This window comes from Buteo buteo, chromosome 7, assembly GCF_964188355.1.
Source record: "Buteo buteo chromosome 7, bButBut1.hap1.1, whole genome shotgun sequence".
NCBI lineage: Eukaryota > Metazoa > Chordata > Aves > Accipitriformes > Accipitridae > Buteo > Buteo buteo.
The window spans coordinates 9,171,373-9,196,990 of NC_134177.1; the positions used below are offsets into that span (position 1 = coordinate 9,171,373).

The window sequence follows — 25,618 nt, forward strand, 5'->3', positions numbered from 1 at the left end:
CTCACATGTAGCGCATACCCTGCATAGGACAGGACATAACCACTGAGGCTGAATTAAAAAAGCTGCTTCCTGGAGCAGACAAGCAAGTCGTGCATGCCATGCAGCAGTATTGATCAATTCAGTGTTTTGGTTTTGGAGAAAATAAGTAATGCTACAAATTTACAAAGGAAGGATGTGAAGGTGGTATGGTGGAACAGCAATTCTGATACCAAGAATGAGCAAGTGCTTTAAAACCTGGGTTTTTTTCCCAGTCCAGGATTGGTTGGCTAACTTCCAGCTCACCTCACTGTGGTATCAACATGCCTCCCCCCTCCTTTCCCTGGCAGAAAACAAAACCATACTGCTTCAGGGGGACAAAAAAAAAAAAAAAAAAAAATCACCTTGATTATTTGTTCATATGGGCTGTTTACTTGCATAACATCTTGCTGTTTAACATGCACACAGCACAGTTCAGTTCACTGCAAGAAGGTAACGAGAAGCACAAGTTAATTGGTCTGTCCATGTTCAAAGTCTGAGGAACAATCTTGATCTTTAGGACAGGGATGCTCATTATTACAGCTCTAGTAAAACATTCACAAGTGACACAGTCTGGTTAAAAGCACTTGTTTATTGGTTACAATATCAACTCATGGCAACATCTTTCACTGAGCCACTGTACAAATACAAAGAAAAAGATCCATCGTGGAAAAAAAAAAGCTATAAACAGAGTTCATAGCAAGTGATTTTTTTTTCACAGGGAAGTCTTTTTACAACAGCACTGTTAAAGAACAAATGGCACAAGTCCCTGGTTTTTTTAATAGCTTAAATAAAAGCTTTAAGACTGTTTCTGAATACATACACAATCCAAAGGCAGTGCAGAATCACTTCATAATTGGTAACATTACCGAAGTTTTCCAAAGTAGTCAGCAACAAGTAAAAAAAAAACCCAAAAAAACCAAACCCGAAAAACCTAGCTGATGAGAAATGCTGGAAACCAAAGGCAAATTAAAATCAAGCATGTTTAGAAGCATTTTGTTTTGGACTCCTTTGGATGTAATATGTACTACAAGTGTTCAGATGCTTTTATTTTAAAAAAAAAAAGGAGAAAAACACAAATAGAGCACCATTGTGTAAGTAAAACAAAGGCTTGAAATAGATATCTAAGACTATTCCACCGAAGTCCATATTAGTTAAAACCTAAACATACTGTGTGGTATAAGAATGTCAGGCACATGTAATCTGTTATCAGTTATATCAATTAGTAACACTGTTCACACATTTACCATAACAACACTGCATTAACATTCTGCATGTATTTTACATAACCAGCAATTGGATAAAAAGGCTTGTGGTGCCTCTGAAGTGTAGGAAGTAGTTTTACCAGCATGCATGCCAGATTACTGTATACAAAGTGCACCATCAACCCATGCTTAATTACTTTTACAGGAAATGCTATCTCAAAAATCAGTCATTCTGCTACACAACCATTTATACCAACTAGTTGAATTAGCCAATACTCTCACCAACATCTTAAAGCACAGCACTAAACCTAGTGGAGGTGACAGTGTCCTCAAAGAGGAAAGACTAAGCACTCTTGGAATGTTTTCACAATGTTTTCATTCCACCTTAAAGTAATGTGAACTTCATTGTGGGACAAGCGGTTACACTAACTGAATTAAAGAGTTAACTATTTCCAACCCATGCATTACAGTAAGCACACTAGGACCAGCTGTTACATCAATTCAGCTTTGCCAAGTCAAAGTCAGGCCCTCTCTCCTTAGGCAGGGGGAAAAGCCTATTTATTTAATCCATGTTCCATTTTGAATGGTATATGTTGTTGTCAATACATTGAACTATCAGTTCTGCCAGATACTGCGACGTATCTGCGGTTTAGCAAGGCAGAGGATAGCAGTGTTTGGAAGAAAAAAGGTCTGGAGACAGATGGAAACAGGCCCACGTTACTGGAGTAAGTGAGTATACATCACCACGATGCCACGTAGAAGCTTTTTGTGGTTTCCAGAATCTTAACCAGTATCTCTACCAATAAACCGATGTCCAAGTCTACGCGGGAACAAGCCCAAGCTGGGCGCTTGCCTGATCAGTATTCTCTATTGCAAGTTAAATCAACATTAGAAAATGCTGACAGAAAACTCTACCTGAATAAAATAAATCTGGTTACACAAAGCACATCATAGTTCCACGTCCCAACCCATAAACGACTGACTTAGAGGAGAGGCTGGGGAAGAGCTACCTTGCCACCATTTTGGCACAATGTTCTTAGTTACTCCATTTCTGTAATTACCCAAGTTACTTGACATTCAGATAATGATGTAGTTGGGCAATAAACTTTTAAAGACAGGTTAAGAGGTACCCACCAGTGCTGCAAAATCTGCTGTACAGTGAGCGAGTTTGCTGTCATGGTGCACAGGTGGACATCACGCAAGCTGCATACTTTAGCCTATGTTAAACTATAGGCACCATTTTCTTTGAGATTCAAAGCTGGGTATAAATAAAACCTATGAAGGGTCATTTTATTACCTTCCTCATATTAAGAGGAGTTTGAGCTTTTACCATTAAACCCACATCCATTTTAGTAAGGGCATCAATTTTGAAAGGTCTTAAAAAGGCAATACCACAGCCTGTGCACATTCATCATTTGGCCTCATATAATAACAATGTGTTACATTAAATCTGTAGGCTTTAAAAAAATAAAATAATCTAAAATCTATCCATGACAGTAATCAAACAGCAAACGTCACCTTGGCAGGCAGGATCTATCACAAGCTTTCTACAAGTCCCCAAGAAGCATCAGATACCGCTTCCCCAGCTGTGCCCGGGCTTCTTCCAGGTTTCCTTGTGCACCGATGCAAAAGGAGCCACCTCGGGACCTGCAGCACTACAAACACTGGTTAACCAAGTAGCAAAAGCTGGCAGATATTTGTACGATGCTTTTGGAAACCTCATTAGGAAGTAGTTGGCACTCTTTATTTATTTGGAAAGCAGCTGAATCCAACAGACAATTGCCCATCAAACAATGACAGTGAAATTATTTGCAGTAATACCTGTACGAGAGCCATTACCACGTTTACAGTCTACCTGAACTTTTAAGAAAAGTTATATATACATTTGTAAAATTGTTTTTGGAGTTTCGCAAGTAGAAACTACTTTTAATACCAGAATGTAAAAATGGCACCTGTCTTCGCAAAGGTGTTGACTAGGAAATTGGTTCAAAACACACTTCTATGGAAAAAAATCTTTTAGAAAAAGAATTATTTTCTTAAAATTCCTTAGTAACAAATTTCCAGAATGATTCACTCAAGGCAGCTGTGAGTTAAAAAAAATAATCAAGTGCACCACTAAAAAATAAACCAAGTCTGCAAGATCCCAAAGAGCTGCTCACTTAAGAGAGTAACAAGAATTCCATTACAGTTCTGTTAATGCAGACAGATCATAAAGCAAAATGCTGCGGAATTCCTGTGACATACAATATAGTGTGATTTTGGTCCTACACCACAGTCTGCTGTTAGTAAATGTATACTTCTCCAGCACAAGATGCGCCTTTTTCTTTTTTAAAAGTGAATTTACTGTGATTGACCGGTATATTTATTGGCACCTTCACCATTATAGACATGGCAAGTTTACAGGCACAGTCTGGAAGTACTGAAATTTAGGATTACAAACGTCAGAAACTTGACAAATAGTTATCTCAGCCACAAATCTGGTTTGATATATTACAAGATACCGGGCACTTATATTTACTACCTGACCCAGAGATACCCAGACTCCCCACAACTTCAGATGAGGGCAGATTAACATCTTCCAACCTGATGATTTAAAATTCACATATCTTTAAAATAAGTCACTTAAGAGAAGCCAATAGACTTAATTCCCCTTTCCAAAAACGCCACAGACGTTCTGATTCCCAAGAGAACATCCATTGCAAGCACAGGCATGCTGCCAGGCACCAAAAAGTTAAGCAATCTTCCCCGGGTAGTTTCAAGTGGGCATCAGTCACTTGATTTTCCTGTATCTACACTCAACTCTACTTGATCAGAACCTATCATTTCTAAGCAACTGACATTAAAATCAGAATAAAATCAGGAACAGGAGAGGAAATGGCTATTTACAGTGACAGAGCTGCAGAACAATTAGCATCTAATAAGCCACCATGGTACAGACCTCTGTGACCACAGGAGAACAAGCAAGTAGCTAAGTTTATACTATGAAGTTTTAAGGGGTCACACAGGTGAGTAAGGTTATTTGGTTCATTGTAAGTTACACAATTCCTTTTATAATTCACACTGCACGTAACTGACAACAAGCGCTTTTGGTTGTGGTATGCTTTGGCAACCCCCTAATTTGGAGGGGGGATTACAGGCGATTAACTGCACATTCAAATCTCCTTTAAGAATTTAAGCAAAGTCCTCCTAAATTTCTCAGTTGGTTGTGGTAATTGAGCAAGCTTTGCAAATACACTGCTTTCTGCGCACTGAGCATCATGCCAAATCATTTTGTTAGTGCAAATCAGCTAGAGTTTGCGATGGGCCAAAACCACCTCATTTAGTTAGAGCTGAATTGTCAAAAGGAAAAGCACTCAGCCACTTAACGACAGCAATGCAGGTCACTTGGCTTCCATGCCCAAGGACTGCGTGGAATAACTGATGCGGAAAGCTGCAGTAAGGAAGCTAATACTTCTGGAACCGGATTATTTTTTTTTTTTTTTTACATTTTTATTTTCTGATTATTTTTGCTGTTGTTGCAAGTCTGCCTGGCATTAACTCCTTGGTGTTTGGAGGCCATGACTGCCAATGGATGAACCAGGAACCACTGGCTTGAAGGAAGAACCCCCATGATTAAAAATAGGCAAGCAGGTCAAGAAGTGAGTGAATAAGGCGGTAGGTATTAACTGGGAGTCTCCAGGGCCTTTAAAAAAAAAAATTCAAATGCCTTCCATTATAAAAACACATACAGACCATTGGCTTCACTTTATCTACAGTAAATTCACAAAAACATTTAAAACAGCAATCTAGTTCATCCACTACAAAACTCAGAAGTGACATCTCGGGTTAAAAGCAAAGCTATAAATGTAGTTCCTTAAAAAATGCAAACATATTTCTTTACATACAGACAAATGTTACATGATTGGCTGCTATAATGTGTATATTCTGTTATGTACAAAAAAAAGTACAGGATTAGCAGACTGAGCACAAGCAAAAACCCTTCAAGGACAATCTAACCAAACCACCAAAAACAAAAAGACTGGCTCTTAGTTTGTCGGTCACCATGATTACGTGTGCTGGCCCCTTTTAAAAAGTCAGTGATTTCTTCCCCCCTCCCCTATTTCTTCACTTGATTTTTTTCTAGTTTACAGAAAGCCTTTTTGTGTAATAATCAGTGAATAGAAAAACTTCACCTGCAAATACAAGGTAGAAATGTTATTTCACAGCTATAGGCTGCAGCATTGATCTCTCCAGATCTCAAATGGAGAATGTACATGTTTGGCTCCCAGTTAATTCCAGATTCTGAGAAAACTGTCCCAAGACCCTGTAGCTACAGCCATGCCGTCATCAGTAACACCTAAACAGCTGACACGGTTGTCATGGCCAGCAAGGACACCTGGAAAAGAAGAAGCAATGGAAGTTAATAGCCACAGGACATCAAGGACTTCAGCTGTTGCTCTGCTTTCCCAGCTAGGTCTTCAAATTTGCTAACAAGGATTCAACATTTTCAATCATCCTTTTTGTCTTTACCCTGAAGAACTATGTATATCACGACAGCTATATCAAGAAACTCAACAATGAGGTTTTTAAAAAATGTGTACACACAATATTGCCTCCGTTTTTCTCTCAGCACCTACAACTTCTTTCTGCCCCAAAGACCCCCTCATCAGGCTCTCTACTGGTTTTTTTCCCCTGTTTTCACCAATGCTGTCCACAATTTCAGCCACCAAGTACTTCCAAAATCGAATGTAATGTCTTCTGACAATGCCCTGGATACAAGAACTACCTTGAGTTTCCCATGTTTTGCAAACCCTAAGGATTAAAAATCGCCCATGTATCATGTCAGACAGAAAAGTCAGATAGAAAAGCAGCACCATACCCTGCCTTTTCCCGCTTTGTTTTTGCTTTCCTTCTACCCATTCTTGCACTTGTCTGCTCTCCCAAGGTACCACATCCAGGTCTATTAAAACTCAGCCTGTCCACATCCCTTAAGGAAAAGGACGTATTTTCAGGCTGAACAGCAGAAGCACGGTTCAGAACTGAACCAGGCCCCATCATTTAAATTACCGTACGAAGTGAGAAAGATGTAGCTATGCTATAAACATGCTGTCTATCCTGAAGAAGTGACTACTTCAAGGACTAGAAGTGTCCACTTCCCCTCCCTCCCAACAGCAGGACATTAAGGTCCCCAAAGCAAAAACAGTAGTAACTGTAACTTACTACTATCTGAATTACATCCTCTGATGGGTGCAAAAGTCAATGCAAATGCATAATTTTGTATTACTTAGTTTCATATACTTCAGTGAGATAAATTTTCTGTAGATGTAAACCTAATTTTGAAGGCTGTTCCTTAGCCTTGAGAGCCGGTATCTACCAGCACACAGATATATAATGGCCAATACCCAAGAACAGGAGTATTTCACTGACTGGAGCGTTTACTCCACACATCATATAGATGAAACTGTAATGCAATGTAACAACTGGAAGATAAACCCAAATGCAATAAAATAAAATGATGCCATTCCAAAACAGTGTTAAGAGGAAGCAAGCAGATTCCGTAACATCAGCAATAGCATCGGCAATGAACTGGCTCTGCATTTTGCATAGATTTTGAATATCCATCTTCTGCTAAGGAAATGGAAAAATTCAGCTCATTGCAGTTATGTGTACTCACCTGCTCTCTCCCCTTTCAGAGTATCCCACACGTTGCAGTTGAAGTCATCATAACCTGCTAGCAAGAGGCGACCGCTTTTTGAGAAGGCTACAGAAGTGATCCCGCAGATGATATTGTCGTGCGAATACATCATTAATTCCTGATCTGCACGTAGGTCAAAGAGTCGGCAAGTGGCATCATCAGATCCAGTGGCAAATGCATGTCCATTAGGGAAAAACTGAAAGTTTTAATTCAGAGACAGGAGTTTGACACCAGAAAAATATATTGTTCGTGCATTATTTCAAAAACATCACAGGATTATTTTGCCAGTGTGACCAGGTAAAGGAAGAATGGTTTATTTAAAAAAAAAATAAAAAATCCGCATGTTAAAAAAATGCATATACAGAGCTATGCAATGAAACACTTCTGGAATAATATTGGTAACGCCTGAATGACCAGAATTCTACCCAGACAATTCCTGCATGCGGTAAAAAAGGAGTTAAAGAGGGTGCAACTAACTCCTACAAAATGAAGCAAAATGCAGTTATGCGCATCCTGGCTGTGGGCCAGGAAGACCTGGGTGAAGTAGTACACAATGTTCCACCTTGAGCTGGTCAGCCAGGTTGGCTCAGCCAAGACAGAAGATTGCAAGCAAGCAATTCAATTTCCAAAAAATCTACTCCAAGTCAGAGTCATTCTTACAACAGCCATATTGATTGAAATGGGAATGACAGAGCTCAACACATCTCAGGATTCAGGTCTAAGTATAGGAACTGCATTTTTCTACTGGTCATGCTTTTGGTATTTTCTCAGCCTTATTATTATGTTTCATGTTTATCAAAAACAGATGCAGCTTAGACGTAGATTTCATTCCCTATTTATCAGAGCTTGTATCTTGCAGATCAGAACATAGTGTTACTATGACAGAGAGGAAATATAATCCAGTTTATAAATATTACAAAATTATTCCAGGGATGAATATTCAACATAAATACTGATTTTAACTTTGCCTTCCAGAATATTTTGCTGAAAGCTCTTTTCAACAGAAAACATCAAATACACTTTTGTTCAACAAAAAACTTTAAGATGAGGATGCTTGGCTATTTTGCTCCCTCTCAGTATATCACATTTATCTACAAGTTTCAGTTTTTAACACATTGCCACACTGCAAAAAGCTTCCCTCCCCCATTCTTTGCTTCTTAAAAAAGTGAGGTCTCAGTTACTGAACAAAACCCTAGCTGAAACTATTCTAAGAACACGTCAATGCATCATAGATAACGGTAATAATAATTCAGTTATAAACTAGATCATAAGTTATTAGACAACCTTCTTTGTTACATACAATTTAACAGTCTCTACCTTCAAGTAACTGATTTTAAATCAAGGTAACCCAGTAGACTATAAGCTGAATTCATGCAAGTATAGCCTTTAGCCTCCCCCTTTCTTCCCATGTGGAAATACAAACAATCACTTACACAAACTGCATTAATATCTGACACATGCCCTGTGAACGACTGCCTGCACATTCCATCTCGAATATCCCAAAGCTTCGAGGAGGCATCACAGGCACCCGAAACAAAAGTCCTCATATCTGGACTTAGAGAGAGACTCATCACATCGCCAGTATGCCCAGTGAATGTGGTGGTCTGTTGACCAGTTTCAATATCCCACAAAGCGCTGCAGATAAAGTGACAACATTAACACAATGTATATGGTTATTTGAGAGTTCAAGTTTTAAATACAAATTAAGGCATTGGAGAGGAAAAAAAAAAGGGGGAGGAAGAAAAAGGGAAAAAAAGAAGGCCAACAGAGCTCAAAAACTCACCAAGTGGTGTCTCCTGAGCTGGTGACAATTTGGTTGTCATCTAGAAAGCGACAACAGGACAAGTATCCTAAAAACAAAACAGTTATGTTAGTTTCAGACTCAGGAGTAATAACTGAAGTTTAAAGTCCAAGAGCAGTGATTAAAGTTCTCCCACAGCTAGCCTGTAACCAACAAAACTATCTCACAGTTCACAATACACCTCAAAGTGAGACTGTTTCATTTGGTGCAATAAAAAAAAAAACCCAAAGCTGAAGCAAGAATATGGCTGACCTGTATGCCCTGGCAACTCTCGGCTCACTCTCACATTGCCCTCTCTGGTTTTTAAGTTGTATATGGAACAGATGTTGTCCAATCCACCACAGGCAACGTAGTTTCCAGACGGTGCGTATGCGCAAGTCATCACCCAGGAGGATCTCAAAGGAATGGCATGCATCTTCAGAAAGACAGAGCTCATGAATGCTACATCACGTGTTAGCTTTCATTTTTCCCTGAGGTCATTTGTATCAGTTAATGAATTATAACAGATTAAACACACCAAGTAGATTGTGTATCATAAGATTTGGTATTTTGATTTTATGACATATTACAACCCATTTCATATTTATACATAGATACATACTAGGATGAAAAATACCAGTAGTCTCTGGGGTCGATATACAGAACTTCAGTACAACATTATTTAATAGCAAAGCTATTCTAAACTTAAACATTTACAACATTTGTTTACTCTACTTAGATTTCTTTGTCCAATTCTGCTACATCTCTGAACTATAGGTTATAAAATGGCATGGTGGTACCCAGGGAGACTGGACAGTTTACAGAAGCAGATCACTACTCCACACTCTACCTAAACTTTTCTTGTCAACAACTTTTTTTTCCTCCCTTTTTTCCTCCTTTCTCTGCCCTCAAAAGCAAAGCACTCTTGTAAATTCTGAGGATGTGTATTCCTACAATTTAAAACCAAAGTAGTCTCAGAAGCAACACCACAAAGGCAGAGAGCAATAGCTACAAGCTACTGCAATAACAAATCAGAGTGAAAACGTTACATATTACCTAGAACTATTGCTTCTGAGACACAACCTACAACGTAACACTAGTAATCAACTAGTCATGAAAGAAAAAAAAAAGAAAAAATTATGTCTGAATTCAAAAAAGACTGCTTCTTTTCACTTTTGCCTTGCAGCCACAGAACAAATAAGACACAAGCTTGCTCAAACACACAAATTATGCATGAATTACTGATATGGATTATAAGTAACTCTACCTTATTTGTTGTATAACTATCCCAAATAATTAATTTTCCATCTTGAGAAGCACTGACTAGTAGCCTAAATATAAACACAAAATAAAATATATTAATATAAAACAACCAAAAAAAAATCTCAGAATAGATATACATCATGCATGATTACGAAGTGATTCAGAAATCTCATAATTTCTTTATTACACTCTGCCTTTATATTTGGTTGGTTTTTTTGGTGGGGGGGCATTTGTTGGAAAAAATCTGCGAACATCTACATATAACCTGGCCGAAGAACCATGCGTCCACAGGGACTCATGATTAACAATGGACAAAACCAAACAACTTACTGAAAACACATTTTATGAACTCTCTCCACTGCTGCTTTTATTTTTCATATACGAATATTTTAACTATACAGCTACACAAAAATAAACAAGAAATTTAGGGGAAAATAAATCTTATTTTGAGAGTAGATTCTAGATGTATTTCTTTCTGGACTACATGACAGAGCAGACCATGGGGCACTGTTAATATCTGATCATCAGTTACTCTAAAGGCAGCATAACGAAACTCCTTCCTAAGAAGCTAAGTAACTTTTCTCACTATGTACAAAAGGACTTTTTTTCAATTAAACAAAATTTGTCTGTAAAGTTTTTAAATCTGTTATCACAGAAGTTATGTAATTATTCAACATCTTGGAAAACACAATATCCATCATTTCAAAAATATGCCTCACCACATACCCTCCTCGGCTTAAACAGACTCAAAGAACTTAGTTAAAACTAAAAGAAGGAAAAGGCACAATGCCTGTGGTAAGAACAAGCAAAGTACCTCTCCTTTCAATCAAGGCTTCTCTATTACCACTATGCAATCCTCATTGGTTTTAAAAAGGCAAACTATAACTAAAGAAAAAAAACCCACCACAGTCGTGGTCTGTGATCCCCCTGCAAGGGCACGAACACCACACCACATGGCTCTCATAACTCGATAGTAATTCTGAAGTCAACAATCTGATTTCTAACCCTTAAACTGCAGATTTAAGGATCACTTGTACAAACCTTGAGTCAGATCCCCAGTGCATAGCATAGATTTTGGCTAAGTGACCTCTAAGCGTACGCCTTGTTCGCATTTGAATTCGACCCACTGAGTCCAGACTTGTTGTGATCTAAAAATAAATAAAACAAACCCCTGAGATACCGAGAACTATTTTTAATATATAAGATAACTAAATACATTTGAACTGTGATAGAAAATAATCTATCTTGGCATGCAACATAAAAAAAAAAAAAAAGGATACTAGTGTACAACCCAGGAATAGGTCCATACAACACTGAGGAAAACCGGTTTCACAGAAGATAGCCTCAGTATTACATAGTATTATTTTTAAAAAACTTTCTGAAGTATCAGATTACCAAATCTGAAAGTTTTCAATTAAAACTAATGGAAGAAAAACCTCCAATATTTACTGCACTGTTACTTTTTAAAGCATGGCAGAACTTGAAATGCAAAATACTTTTGTTTCCAAAATACAGCTAAAAGACATTTGTTTAAGTCTTTCTAAATGTACTAAACATAATAAACACACTCTATTTAAAAGGTAAACGGGAAGCAGGACCCATTAAGATGGTGGGGGTTTTTTTTGACTGGTTGGGTTTTTTTTCCTGGTTTGTTTGGTTGGTTTTTTTGGTGGGGTTGTTTTGTTTTAAATAACTGTATAAATACACAATACATTTCCAAAGGCTTCTTTCACTTTATTCTTTCAGTTACTAAACAGGAACATGTTGCAGTCATAAATTGTAGGGGGTTTTATTTTTTTATGTATTAAGTAACAGCCTATACACAGAATCAAGAACATACCTGAGCAAGAGTTGTGTCACTACACGCTTTCCTTGCATCCTGAAACAAAAGAATAGAACAATTTGAATCTAAAAGGCAACACCAAGCATCAACTGAGAGAAAGCGTCTAAAGGAAAAACAACTCTTAAGCTAGACTTCACCACACTCAAAAAGCCACAAGCCAACAACTTACATGCCAATATGCCTTCTGTCACCCTAATATGTTTTATTGTCCAAGGAATCTAAAGCACTGGCACACAAGCCAAGCACAAGCAAGCTCTGTGCTACATCAGGCTCTTGCATTAAGCCGCTTGCTATCGCAGGTGTGACGATGCTAGTCAGGAGAGGCAGGATGAAAATTAACAGGCAGGATCTGGACAGCAGGACAGACAGCAGGCTTACCAAAGCTTGAGCTGCTGATGCACTTCATGCAAAATGAAGGAAAAAAATAGTCAACTAACACCCTCATTCATTTCACGGAATGGATGGTGCTCAGGTCTCCATACAGATACGCTGTCTTTTTTTCATTATTACAGTTTCTATCGGCATATGACTGACTTTCTGTGTATTATTCAACCCTACCAAGGAAACAGACTTTACTTTTGTTTGTATAATCAGAGTAACAGATTGGACACTTGACACAGGCGAGCACCACCGAGCCTAGTTTGCAATACTTCAATTTTGCAAAATGTTGTTTCAGTTACAATTGCGATTGCACTGCACTCCTGCAACTCAGACTCCCGTTTTCAAAAAACAAAAATAGGCATGCAGTCAGCAACCACTTCTGAGAAGCATGTTTTAAAATAATTGGCTTAAAATTAGACAGGAACTCTATAGCACAAGTTAAAGATAAAACTATCAGCAGCAGTATTGAAGGATCAGCTACAAGACCCTCTCTAACTCCCTGCAATTTCTCCAAATACCTTCCAAGTTCTGTAACAAATGAAGCAGGCATCCCACAAATGACAGATGGCCACCTTCACCCCTAATTTGTGTGTGTCCCCCGCCGCAAGAAAGCACTCAATCTGTACATTAATGGCAATGTCCTCTTTGAGAGGAGAAACAGAAACATTTACTCACACATTTTGGAACTGCATCAATGCATTCAGATCTTAAAATTTTTCAGGCTCTTGCTTGAGAGTTGCTTGACATTGCAACTTTAACAATTTTTTAGTACATGTTTGTTTTGACCACCCTTTATAGCTTTCCTCCCAGAAAGCAAGCCTGAGAGTGGATTAAGTCATCTCAACTTATTTTTAAAATGTCTGAACTGTAGAAATATTTATAAAATGTTGACGTCTGGAATCAGGAGGGGTTTAAAATACCAGAGCAGCAAATCCCATAGCACTCAGGACTTAGTTCATCCACAGGAAGAAACACACTGGATTTTAAACAACTTTAATTGTTTAGTTTAGCTGAAACACTTGAAGATGTTCGACCTAAAATGAATTCTGAATGCAGCCACAACGAAACAAAGCAATTTTTCTTAAAGAAAGAGCTATTAGCAACACCTACACTTGAGACTGTCTAATACTTGCCATTCGATTGGCAAAGTTGCAAGAAAAGCAAAGTTTCAACTATTTTAATTCTCACATTTTAACTATCATTTCCACATATGCATCATCATAACAGAATCATTAGTGTCATAACATAAAAAAGCTCCTCTATATAACTGTAGATTTTTCTCAGCTCATGCAGTAGATCATGCAGAATTTGTGAGAAAAATCTGCTTGATCGACGTGCAGCCCCGATTTCCTAGCACACACACTTAAGATTTCATTTTTTCCCCAAACTATATTTATTTTTTAAAATACAGTGTCTTGTTTGTTCAAAATGTTATTCAATTTCAAATGACACTGTGCCAAGTATACAACACTTCCAAAAATCATATCCTGAGTTTAAATTCTTAAAGTGAGGACATGCATCACATGGGAACTTTATTATAGACAGAACTAGCAATCAACTTAAACCGTAAAGCCATCCTGCTATCTAATATTTCATTGTTCACTAATGTTTCAAACTTCCTGCACTAAAAATTCACGCAGTCTTATTTTATTCCTCCAGCACAGTCTGCATACAGCACAGAGCTACAGCTGTAATAACTGCATGGGGAGGCAAAGGTACTCATATCACCTAGATATTGTTAAAAATTAAAATAATAATTAAAAAATCATTAAACATTTCTAAAACATTGCAGACTACAAAAATTTTATTGGGAAATTGACAGCTATGCATCACAATTTATTCTACTTCAGGAAGCTGCTAGGTACAATCTTATCTGGACTATCTCACTTATAAGCCCAACACTGATTTTTCATTATTATATTGTTGGAGAAATTATCAGGCAAAACCCAAGACTTGTAAACAACTAAGCAAACTGCTAAAGAGATATATATATATATATAGCTTTATATAAAACATCAAATGCTATTAGTGACCTCACCTCTTTTCAGGAGTGCATAAAAAATAATTCCTGAAAATTACCAGCCCACTAGATATTCTAGACACTTAAAAAAAAAATTTTTTTTTTAAATCCTTTATCTATCCTCTTACCCATCCCAAACAAAAAACCTATTTAGAAAGAAAACTGTGCAATGATTTAATAAGCAAGATGAATAGTCACCTATGCAAATATGAAACTGGATTATTTGGTCAGAAAGTTTCTTGAATATTAAGTCATCAGGAGCATTTTTAATTGCATATTAATCTGAAGTTAAAATTAAGCATCGGGTATCCAACCCTGCACTCAGATCCAAAGAGGCAAACACTAATTACCAATGCTGAGCCAAAAAACTCCAATGGCAATAGCCATGGTTACTCATGGTTACTCAGCTACATCTGTACAGATGCAGTTACAAGTTTGGGTGATGGAGTTACAAGGGAAAAGTTAAATGGACCTAAGGCCACAAAATGGAGTCCTTATACAAAGGGCCAATCAGTTTTTTATGCTCCAAAATTAAAAAAGCAAACATTCCTGCAACACAGTCTAGCTCTTTTACTTGCCTGGTATCTCTTCCTTCACACAACACAATTTTGCACAAAACCAGACTGACTGATTACTAAGACTGCATTAAGACTAACTGGCTCGCCCCAACATAATGTAATGAGAAAGTCTTTACGCACCAGGCAGAGGAAGAACTGAAAAATTAAGTATACCTTTAAGTTGTGCAGCGCCATAATAAAGCTTAGACTTAAGAAAAAGTATTTTAAACTACAATTTATTTGCATTCCTCTACAGCGCTGCTAGAAGAGGTACCCAGTGCCACAACACTGACTGATCCCTGCCTTGTCTTTCATTAGTGTATTAAGTGAAAACGACAGGACACAAGGCTCTCCTTGGATGATACTGAATGAGCAGTCATGAAAGCAACACTTGCCCCCAACACAACTACTAACACATGAAGTGTGTTTACCACATGGCTGATACGAGTAAGCAGCCTAACATCCACTGCACTAAGCAGCAGACCACCACAAAACAACTGCTGCCAGCAGATGCCATGCTAAAAAAAGTCTGCGTGCATGCAATAGATAAGAAACCTGTAGCCTTAGCGGATAGAAATGTTTGCAAATAAGGCATTCCCTTATACATCAGATTTATGGAATGCTTCATGTTTAGGAAAAGGAAATTTTGATGAAGAATAAACAGCCTTTGAAGATCCTTATTATACTTTTTAACTTTTCTCTCTACTGAAAACTGCACCACTGAAATATACAGACATATTGCAACAGATTCCTGGTAAACTGACTTTGCCATGACAACTCATACTTGGTTTATACTCCATGAGTAATTTCAACAAACAATTAGCACATATGGGGGGATCCATATTTAAAAAAAAAAATCCAACAGGAAAAGAGAAATAGGGCTTGTAGAAATTGCATCCACTCCTGGAAGGTTTTCTCTCACACTCCATGCTTTGACCTGTATGCTGATGAAGAGTGGCAGCGCAGTGGTCACTTTCAGCCCAGAAACAAGCTTTTCCAATACCCTTAACCCCAACTTGTTGTGCCTAGGTTCTAGAATTTTGCTGTTCCGTTTTTTTTTTTAAATCCAAAATAAAAAATTTGCAGACACACACAAAACACATACAGACACGTAACAAAACACAGCAAATTTCAATAGGAAATAGAACGCACTTTGTTCAAGAAATATTATGAATTAATTTCATTATACCAATGGCTTACTTTTCTGATTTTTAAAAAAATATTCTGAAAATATTTTAAGCTTGGCACAACTTAAACAGGAGCAAGTAATAGATGCGATCTTTACACTTTATTCCTTTAAAGGAGGAACTTTATTATGAAAAATAAGCAATCAGCAATTCTTACTCTGATTTGATTTCGCAGCTGCTCTGCCTCCTGCCGTAACTGTTCCAGCTCACTCATCTTCTTCAGTCTCTATTTCTCACACGCCACTGGTGAAGAAAATCTGCCAATACGAGGGAAGAAAAATAAGTTTCAGTATCACTTTCTCCTCTTTCAAAAACAAAACAAAAACCCCCACAAACCTATATATATTTATTCTGCCTTTAGAAAGGCTTCCAAATAGATAGTCCCTTTAGTACACTGTCTAATAAATTTGGCAAGACCTAAGTTACTTCAATTCCTGAATTACCATGAAAAGCAGAATTAAATTAAGTATATTTTGAATATAGAAGCAACTGCCAACAGAACCACCCACTGTACTTTAAAAAACTGTTACGGAAAGCATTTGTAGTGCTACTCTTCTCACCCACCCAGAAACCTCTGTCAGTCTTCACCCCAAGATGGCAACAGAGAGCAAAGACTGTAGTGGTCGCCTTAAACATGTACCTTTGAGCTCAACAGTGCTATGATACAAGCACCTTTGCACATGACACCCAAGGCAGGTTTTGTTTTAATTAAAGATGAAAATTTTGAATCCTAGACTACAGCTGAAATAGCAGGTTTTCTACAATTTTTCCCATATTTTCCTTGGGCAAGGCACAATTGATGTTTTCATTTCAAAAGCACCCACACAATGAGAAGGGATAGTAAAGACCAAACCATGGCTAAAAGCATCCTCAAGCTGGTACAGCCCACAGCAGTCTAAAGCAGCTCTCGTCTGAACAAGGACTCAAAGCAACCTTAATAATAAGAACACTAAACAGTAAGACCACATGCAAGCATGCTTAAGTGAGGGTTTTTTTTTCAATCAGATTTTGCATCTGATTTTTACAGTGTGTTGAAGTCTCCTCAGATCAATTTTCCTCTTTATGCCCAGTATAGCAGTGCAGCCAAACACCACTACAGAGACCTCTAAAGTCTATTCACATACATGTACACTTCAATATCCTCGCAGTGAAAGTAAAATAAGCTAGTAACTTGTTCAGGAACAAGCCAGGCACTTGTTTGTACTTTTTCATGATAGAAAAAGCACAGCAGAAAGGTGGCGGTCCCACTACATTATCTAAAAAAGCACAAAACACTTCTAACTTATAGAGGAAAGACAAAAGTCAAACTACTACTCACAAAATGAAAATTGAGGGAGGAAGGAAGAGGGGAGAAGAACCTATTCAAAATATTATTCTAAGCTTTTATTTAAGCATGAGAGACAATACAGCAGTGTCCCCCCAGTTTAGTACACTGAAAAATGGTGAAAAAACAGGGAAGAAAGGTCACAGTGTGTCTGCTAAGTTGTAGACCTCTAGGGAAACCCCTTCATTTGGTCTAGCTACTGGTTCTTTGTAGTTCAGTAGTGAAGTGCTCTAAAAGACAGACTCCGGAAGACTTTTTTCCACCTATAAAACATGGAACTTCATAGATGTAAAGAGTGAAAGGTTTTGGTTCAAAGTTAACTTACTAATAAGATACCCACCCTTGGACTAACAGCTTACACAAGTGTTTAAGACCTACAAGACTTCTCGCTACTCAAGAAGAAAAGTGTATCTTAATTATTCATCTATTCTGTTTTTCTTTCAGTCTGAATCTCCATACTTTCCATACTTACTCACTGCAAAGTCAATTTCAGAATAAACTCACAAACATACACAAACTGGATCATCTCCAAATCAAAATACATCCTAATCGGTAAGAACACAGTGCTGACTTAGAAAGTCTAACTAATATTTTCAGCTATACTTAAGTAAACTATGAAGTTCACACCTTTCCCTTCCTTAAACCTATGCTCTGTTCAACTACAAAGACATTATAATCCATACGTGAATATTCTAAGAGACTACTTTATTTACCATCACCACCTTATTTCAGAAGCCCAGACTATTTAATATTGCTTAATGCACAGCAGACATAAGTCATCGACACTAATGTCCGATTTAAAAAATCAAGAATTAAAAACTGTAATCCCTTTAGCATGCATGTTAATCACGTGCCTTTATAGTCTTTGAAGTTTAACTAAAATTTTAATACATTTGATTGGAGTACTATACCTCTATGAAATATAGCCCCACTTTCAGTTCCAACAGTCAAATTATCCTTTTTAAAATGTTTTCCCCTTTTTTGTTCTAGAACCTACACAAAATTAACATAGACAAAAAAATGGACTCAAATGTCTAAAGCAAGCCAGCCATGATATCTGCCAATGCTTCAGCAGTCTTGCTTGCTATTTTTAACAGAAGATAAAGACTCCTCACAGAGAAGTTGATGCATCTCTCATTTTCTGAGAATGGAAGCCAGCTTCTGCCCTGTGATCTGCCACACACTTCAGTGTTCTGTAAACAGTAACTTCAACACAGAGAATAATTGATCATAAAGAAAGTGACATTACTATTCAACTGGAAGCACGCCTGGCTGGTCACAAGTAGCTAAAGTCAGGGCATTTTTTTTATTGATAGGTAAAACTATGAGCATATTAGAAAATCAGCTGTAGCACTGCATTGGCACTTAAAGACCATCAATGACCATGCTGCACTTCAACCATAAAGTCAGTGTTAGTGACTTTAATGTCATTCATATCAGTACTGATCATCATTAATGCCATTTCTGTATCAAGCTGCACCAGCAGCTAAACAGCTGTTAAACTTAACAGCTTTAAATCACCTTATACCTGTCCAAGTTCCTACACGGACATAATCCAGCTTCAGAAGCCTTCTCACCCATCCATCTTTAGCTTAAAAATCAATTTCTAAGCAAATAAAAGGACAATGATATTTCATACTTTTTTGAAAGAAATAATTTTTTTTAGTTGAAAAGTCCTAGCAATATCAGTACGTTCTAAATTTGCAAGGTCATTAGCATTACTGCTCAGCAGAAATGTATCAGTGATTCAAGGTCGAGCTACACCTCAACGAATAGAACAGCCTCCAAGCCAGTACGCATTTCTACAAAATCTAGATTCATTTTAGAACTAGATTATTCTACCTTTAAGTATTCAAGTTCCTTTCTAGTATGCAGCAGCTGAACAGCAAACTTTGAGGTATTCTTAAGCTATATATAAACACCAGGATACTACAGTAAACAAACTAAGTGCACAGTTTAACCATTAAACTGAAGCATATCCAATGCTCTCTGTTGTACTGGCTGGCTGCAGCTCCCACTACAACTGCTCATGTGTTCAAATGATCATCCACCATAAAGTACTTCGTAGAACTGTGAACAAGATGCTCCCACTTGGGATTTTTGATTTTCTTTAAGCACTAGTGCGAGCTGCCCACAGGAAATTACAGAAGTTGAGTGGGTAGAGAGGAAGCTCTCACGGATGCTCTTCCAGATTCACACTAACTCTGCAAGCAGCATCTCTGAACTGTCAAACTCCCGTATGAACACCTTCCCGATGCCATACTCATGACAGCAACACAGGAAGACAAGCACGTGCTTGGAACTTGCGCATGCAGACACATCTGTGTCTGTTTTAATGCTTCTGGTGCTACAGTGATATGGTTAAAAGAGGAAAAAAAAAGAGAGCAAGCCATAGTCAAAATGTAGTTATGCGTGTAGACCATTATCCAGACTAGATTTACTTGTTATAATATTGTTTTTAAGTGTGTCAGTGAAGGGACCAGTGAAGCATAGCAGGTACACGGAACTGAGATGGCTGGCAGCAATGGCAAAGCAGAGGCTGTATCCTATAAACGTGTCCTCAGTGCAGAGCAGGTCATCACCACAACCTTGAAGTGTGCTATTTCCCAATGCTACCAGTCATCAGATAAAAAGCAACTTGGTTTTTATCAGATTAAATGGTGGGACTGCTTTCACAGGGCTTATAGGGATTGCAAAGAACAGAGGTGATCTCTGTATTGCAAAATTTTCCTCATAAAACAAATTAATGAAAAGCTCAGTGTATTCAACTCCAACCTGTACTAGGTTAACGAAGGACATGTGCCTGTTCATTCTCCCCTCCGGGTAAATCAAAATACTACAGCCAGGAAGAAGCACTGCTCCACAGCCTGGAAGATTCTTTATTCTGTACATAAACTTCCCCAGGAGCCCAGCTGTATCGTACGCGAAGCCATCAGCTCTTGCACCTCAGTGGGCAGAGAGTCAGGACTCCTCCTGCCATCTCAGGAGCCTGGAGGCAATGTAATGTCTACCTCTCTGACTTACTAATATTCTCAATGAAAGTTTAGTCAGAGAAAAAAAATATTCTGAGTTACTTTACATGCAGAATACTAGTGGTATCTGCTTTTCAACATTCACAGGTAGAAACCCAGATGAAGCAGCCAGATGCTTCTCTTCAAATGCAATTCATGATGTGCATGATGTATTATGAATAATATCATCTGCTACGGCAAAGAGGCCTGGAGGGGACGAGCAACAGGAAGGGAAGAACTTTTTAATGCTACTGGTAGCCAGGGGGTGTACCACTGCAGGACACCCAGGCGATTCAGAAATGGGGTCAAGGACACAAGATGCTTCCCACCAGAAGCAACAATACAGGTAGCTCACTGTGAGCAGTAACTACTGTGTAACCAAGGTGGCACATCTTTGCCCACCTAAAAGCAATGTCATTTGTAGGCTGAACTGTACCTCAGTGCAATTTTTCCTCAGCAGTCTTGTACAAGTGAATTTACTGATACCAAAATAAAGTGCCTCCCAAGGCAAAATAATTAACTAAGTCAGATTCCACAGCATATCTAGTGTCAAGAAAGCCACTGTCGGGCTTCAGTGCTCCACAGATTAATTACCCCTTGCACTATTCCTGATTCAGTAGCAGCATCATTTGCTAAGAGTTTAATTCTTCATTATACGGGCAGGCAGTGACAAATTAACACAGGTTCTTGTCTCAAAAGTACTTTCCCTGCAACCTGTGGGCTCAAACATTGTGGCTGGAAAAACACCCTTTTCTCTCCGAGAACTCACTCCAAATGCACTTGAGGACACACTGTGAGACGATTCACCGAGGCCAGGACCTCCGCAAAATGCCGGCCGTGGCAGGACAGGACGCAGCGCCTGCACAAGCCGGGATGCAGGGATTTCATCAGACAGGGACCTGCCGACCCCTCAGCACCGAGCAGAAGGCTGCCACAGGGGCAAAGAGCCGACACAGCTCTGGAAAGCCAGAAAATGTGCTGATATTTGGCAGATTACTCAAAGCAGAATAGTTAGGCATGTAGTAATAGGAACCTTTAGTTCTGCAAAGCAGAGCTATTTCTGTCTCAGAGAAGATTACAGTTTACAAACTAAGATGCTAAGTAATTTGGTTTCTTTAAAAACAAAACAAAAAAAAGGCACTTTCACTTGCCTCGGCAAGCTTAGCTTATTCCCATGTAAAATCGCCATATAGACAGGAGGGGGAAAAAAATGACTAGAGAACTGTAAATACGCCCCTCTCCACAACAAAGTACTGCTATCTTTGTGCCAAATATATAGAGATTAAAGGGACTGCAGAAAGAACAGTCTGTCTGACTGTTCTTCAGAGCTATCGACTAAAGTATTATTTAGGCAAGAATTTTATTTTGTATAAAAAACCCCAGCCCTTTAGAATTGAAGTAAGTGCTCACCTATACATATCAACCTCAGTTTTTCAATTCACATGCAGTGAGATCTCACAAGTGATCAACACATAGCAGCAGAAAGTAAGAGAGGAGGTTTCACATAGCTTTCATGTGATCATCCCTACTAGTGATCACACAGGTGGCTAAACATAAGGAATGCTAACTATAGCACTTTACTAATTATAGGAAAAAGACACCAAGAAATACTCCAGATCTCTCTCAAGGGAGCTATATTGGTAACTCACACACAATCAGGCTTGAGTCCACAAAACCTTTCTATGCTGAAGTCGCTTGTGTAAAGCTACCTGCTTGTCTTCTGTACCTGCTGACAGCATATGCAGGCTTTGCTGTCTCAACGGCATGGACGATGGGATTCTGGCTCTGATGCTGGGCTCCAGCAGCATATACAGACTAATACTTTATATAGTCAGGATGTGCCAAAGAAGATTTTGATAAAACATTTCCTCATCTAGTGACACCAATCAAGACTTTGGCAGCTTTGCCCACTCATTTGTGTCTCCCCAAAGCCATGAATAGACGAGAAAAACAGAGAGGTTTTATTTCTTACAGCCTGAAGGGAATGGATTTGACATATTCAAGAATGGTTCAAAACCTATAAACTTAGACACAGTGGACAGAGCCTTACATAACATGAAATCTCTGCCTGCACAACAGCCATTTAAAATAAATGCATTAATTCCACACTGTAGTTACATACCTTCATACATAAAATGTATTTTAGTTGGAATTTTATGTACTATATTTACTATGGTAGAGCTGTTTGAGGACCATACACACATACTCAGCTCTCCACTGAGGAGAATTAAACATCAATGCCTTTTTTTAACTGTACCTTGGCCCTATATTGCCTCTCCTCTGTTTCTCAAAGAGACCTTACCAGCTATTCATTTTCCCAATAATTCTTTTGTTCTCATTTGTAGCTGTACTGCATCAATAAACAAAGACAACAAAGCAAGGAGCTTTTATATTGGTCAACTAATACCTAAATCCAAGCAGAGAGGGGCGTAAGTTGAAATAACAGTATCTAAGGGCTGTAATTGTGCCATTGTGTACCTTTTCCTTTCTCCTCTCAAACCTCTTCAGTGCATCTCCTTCCCTTCTGTATCTTTCACATCTACTTCTGAGGGGTGCATTAGTTGCAGAACATCTCAGACATTTCAGTAAAGAGAGAGAATACTGGTTAATTTTTAAAAAATCATTACCGTTTAGAAAAGAAGCTTGGAAACCCTAACTAAATCTTTCAGTTTTCATTTTCTAAGACAGAATTAATTGTCACCCTGATTCCGAGCCCCCAGGCACACGTACAGGAGAGTTCTCCCACATTCAGGGCCTCCGGTCTCCCCAAGAAGAAAACAGGAAGCAGCCTGGGTGTGACCTCGCTCGCTGAGGTCAGTGCTATTGTTGCACTTCTGCACATTTTGGAAGTGTTTTAAAGTGATATGTCTCCATTATAGCTTTGGTACAAAAACAGGAAATAATCAACCAACGCCTCTCGAGAGGAAGGGTATTAGCAGAACTTATTTAAACACCCATTTCTCTAACAGATACCAGCCCAAAACTTTAAGGAACCGATGAAAGTATGTCCTCAAAATTGCATGTACAGCTGGAAAGGAGAGGTCACAAACGAGACCCACAACCAAACAACAAATCAGTGGGATGTGAAGGTAGTCTTGCCTCTTCGTGTGCCAACATGCCCCATGCAGTTACATCACGAATACAACCCCACCCATGAACTGGGTGGCAGAAGCAGTTTCAAGCCGACAATATTGCTCCTTCCTTCCTCCGCCAAAACACCTCGTACCCCTACACATCGTAAAGAATAGAAATAGGTGCCATTTTACAAACACATGGCTACTTAGCTTGTGATTTTAATATAACTTTGAAATAAAGCCTGCCACATAAAAACATTTGTATTTACAGCAGTAACTACTTGGAGTTATTAGCAGAAGTAATCTCGTGTCAGACAAATACATATATCTGTGTTCACCTTCAGACTTCAGTACTGTAAGTATCAACCTTTCGTGTTTTTCACTAACAGAGGAGAGCAGAGGAAGCAGCAGCTTGAAGGCGTCTTGTAGTAGTGCCGCTGGGTTTAGAAGTCAATGCCATTTTACCAGGGCTGCCGGCACTGCACATGCGCAGCTTGCAAATAAGAGAGCAAACCCGCGCGGTAATCAGTCTCAACAGATCACGACACGTCTCTGCGTTTGATGACTGGTTCGATTACAGTTTCCATGGAAGACAAACACACCAACAAATACTGACCTTGTTAACAGCAGTCACAAAATAGACAAAGGAAATCACAGTTTAGAAATTACAGTGAAACAATTCTTACTAAGTTTACTAGTAAAAAATGATCAGTGACTTTAGACTTTTACCCTTCTGTATACAGTAAGTTGACAGCTCACTAGACTGGTATCTTAAGCTCAGAGATATAAGAGTTTATTTCTAAAACCCAACTCAAAGTCTAAGCCAAGTACATTCATGAAACACATACAGAAAGCCAGTACTCTTCTTTGCCCACACACATGAGATTCTAGAAAAAAAAACCAAGAAATTCAGTGTTAAGCACAAGGCTGAAAAAAGCACAGGAAGGAAGGAATTTTTAAAAGTCATGAATATTTCATAGTCCAAATGAGTGATTTTTCAAGAAGTAACATTCTTGCATCTTATATTCATTATGTTCGTTTCCAGGTCAAAATGTTTTGGTACATAAGCACAGATTTATTTTTATCACACTCCCTGCAAACAGAACTTCTTGTGAAATTCAAATTATGTTGTCTTTAGTGACTATAATAATGATTCTCGAGTGAAAATTTGGTTCACTGACCACAGGATGCTCCATCACTGAACAAATTATTATTGGTTTTGCAATTCAAAATGTGTAAGAAGTGGCAAGAAAGATCTTAATGAAGCAAAAAGATATAACCCCAAGTAACAAGACAGACAGAAATGGTTCCAGTCCAGTTTCTTCCTTGGGGACAGACAGGTGGACACACACAGAGTGAGCTGATGTACTACATTCTTTGCCTCTTCAAATATCCAGCTATACCCAGAAGCTATTCTAAGAAGTTTTGCTATGAAAAGTGTACTGCAGACTGACAATTCAAAGTAACTTTGAAAGACCACTTACATTTAAATCCATCTCTAAACAAGTTTGATTTTTTTTATTTTTTTAAGGTGCTAGTACATTGATACTTACTGAAGTGGCACAGTACTCTTCCATCTTGTAGGGCCAAGCAGCATTATGCATATAAAATCTGGTCTGGCACCTACATGCACAGAAGATTACTTAAGCAGCCTCCTGTTTTCTTAGAGCATGCAGACTGCACAGTATGCATAAAAGGCACTAAGTACACAGAAAATTTTAGACTTAAAGTCAGTGGAGAAGAGACACATTAAGAGAAACTAATATTGTCTACAGGAAAAGTACCTCGATTCAACTGAGATGACTATTCACTTGACTGAAGTAATTTCTGGCTGACAGTTTTTGAAAGTGGAGCATTCTTACACACTTCAGAAGCAGAAAGCCCAGCAGTACCAGTTACACATACACATTGCATCCTTTCAAAAGTATCACCAGATTGGGAAAAAAAAATAATGTATTTGATCTATACATAGTCTTCAGCACCCTTCTCTCCTCCTTACCATTCAGCACCACACACATACTCCCTTGGTACCAAAGTTACAGCGAGGCATTATGCAGTTCACATAATTATGCAGCTGTAACATTTAGCATACAGCTGTACTCTTTCATAAGAAAACAAGGGAATATAAACATTTGCTTTTTTATACTGATTATCCAAAGATCAGATAAAACTACTGCCCTCAGGTCTAATTTTAATTTTGCTTGTGGTTCACAATACATTTCTGGTCAATTATTTGTGATTCTAAGCTACAAAAATTAAGTCCTCTTCCAGACTAGAGTTCAGG

The 25,618-nt window shown here is 38.3% G+C and overlaps 1 protein-coding gene across 2 annotated transcripts in view; it reads right to left on the reverse strand.

Annotated features, from left to right (window-relative positions):
• Positions 1–589: 589 nt before the first annotated feature.
• GNB4 (G protein subunit beta 4) overlaps positions 590–25,618 on the reverse strand; it is a 33,495-nt gene continuing 8,466 nt past the window's right edge. The window contains exons 2-10 of one of the 2 annotated variants that reach the window (XM_075031442.1): positions 16,083–16,182; positions 11,778–11,816; positions 10,979–11,085; positions 9,942–10,005; positions 8,948–9,110; positions 8,678–8,744; positions 8,328–8,529; positions 6,874–7,090; positions 590–5,595 (exon numbers count right to left, since the gene is read on the reverse strand). In XM_075031442.1, the coding sequence (XP_074887543.1) occupies positions 5,489–5,595; positions 6,874–7,090; positions 8,328–8,529; positions 8,678–8,744; positions 8,948–9,110; positions 9,942–10,005; positions 10,979–11,085; positions 11,778–11,816; positions 16,083–16,139 (1,023 nt within the window). In that variant the 5' untranslated portion in view covers positions 16,140–16,182 and the 3' untranslated portion in view covers positions 590–5,488. Of the gene's footprint in view, positions 5,596–6,873; positions 7,091–8,327; positions 8,530–8,677; positions 8,745–8,947; positions 9,111–9,941; positions 10,006–10,978; positions 11,086–11,777; positions 11,817–16,082; positions 16,183–25,618 lie in introns of those variants that run through there. The other variant, XM_075031443.1, reaches the window with a different exon arrangement.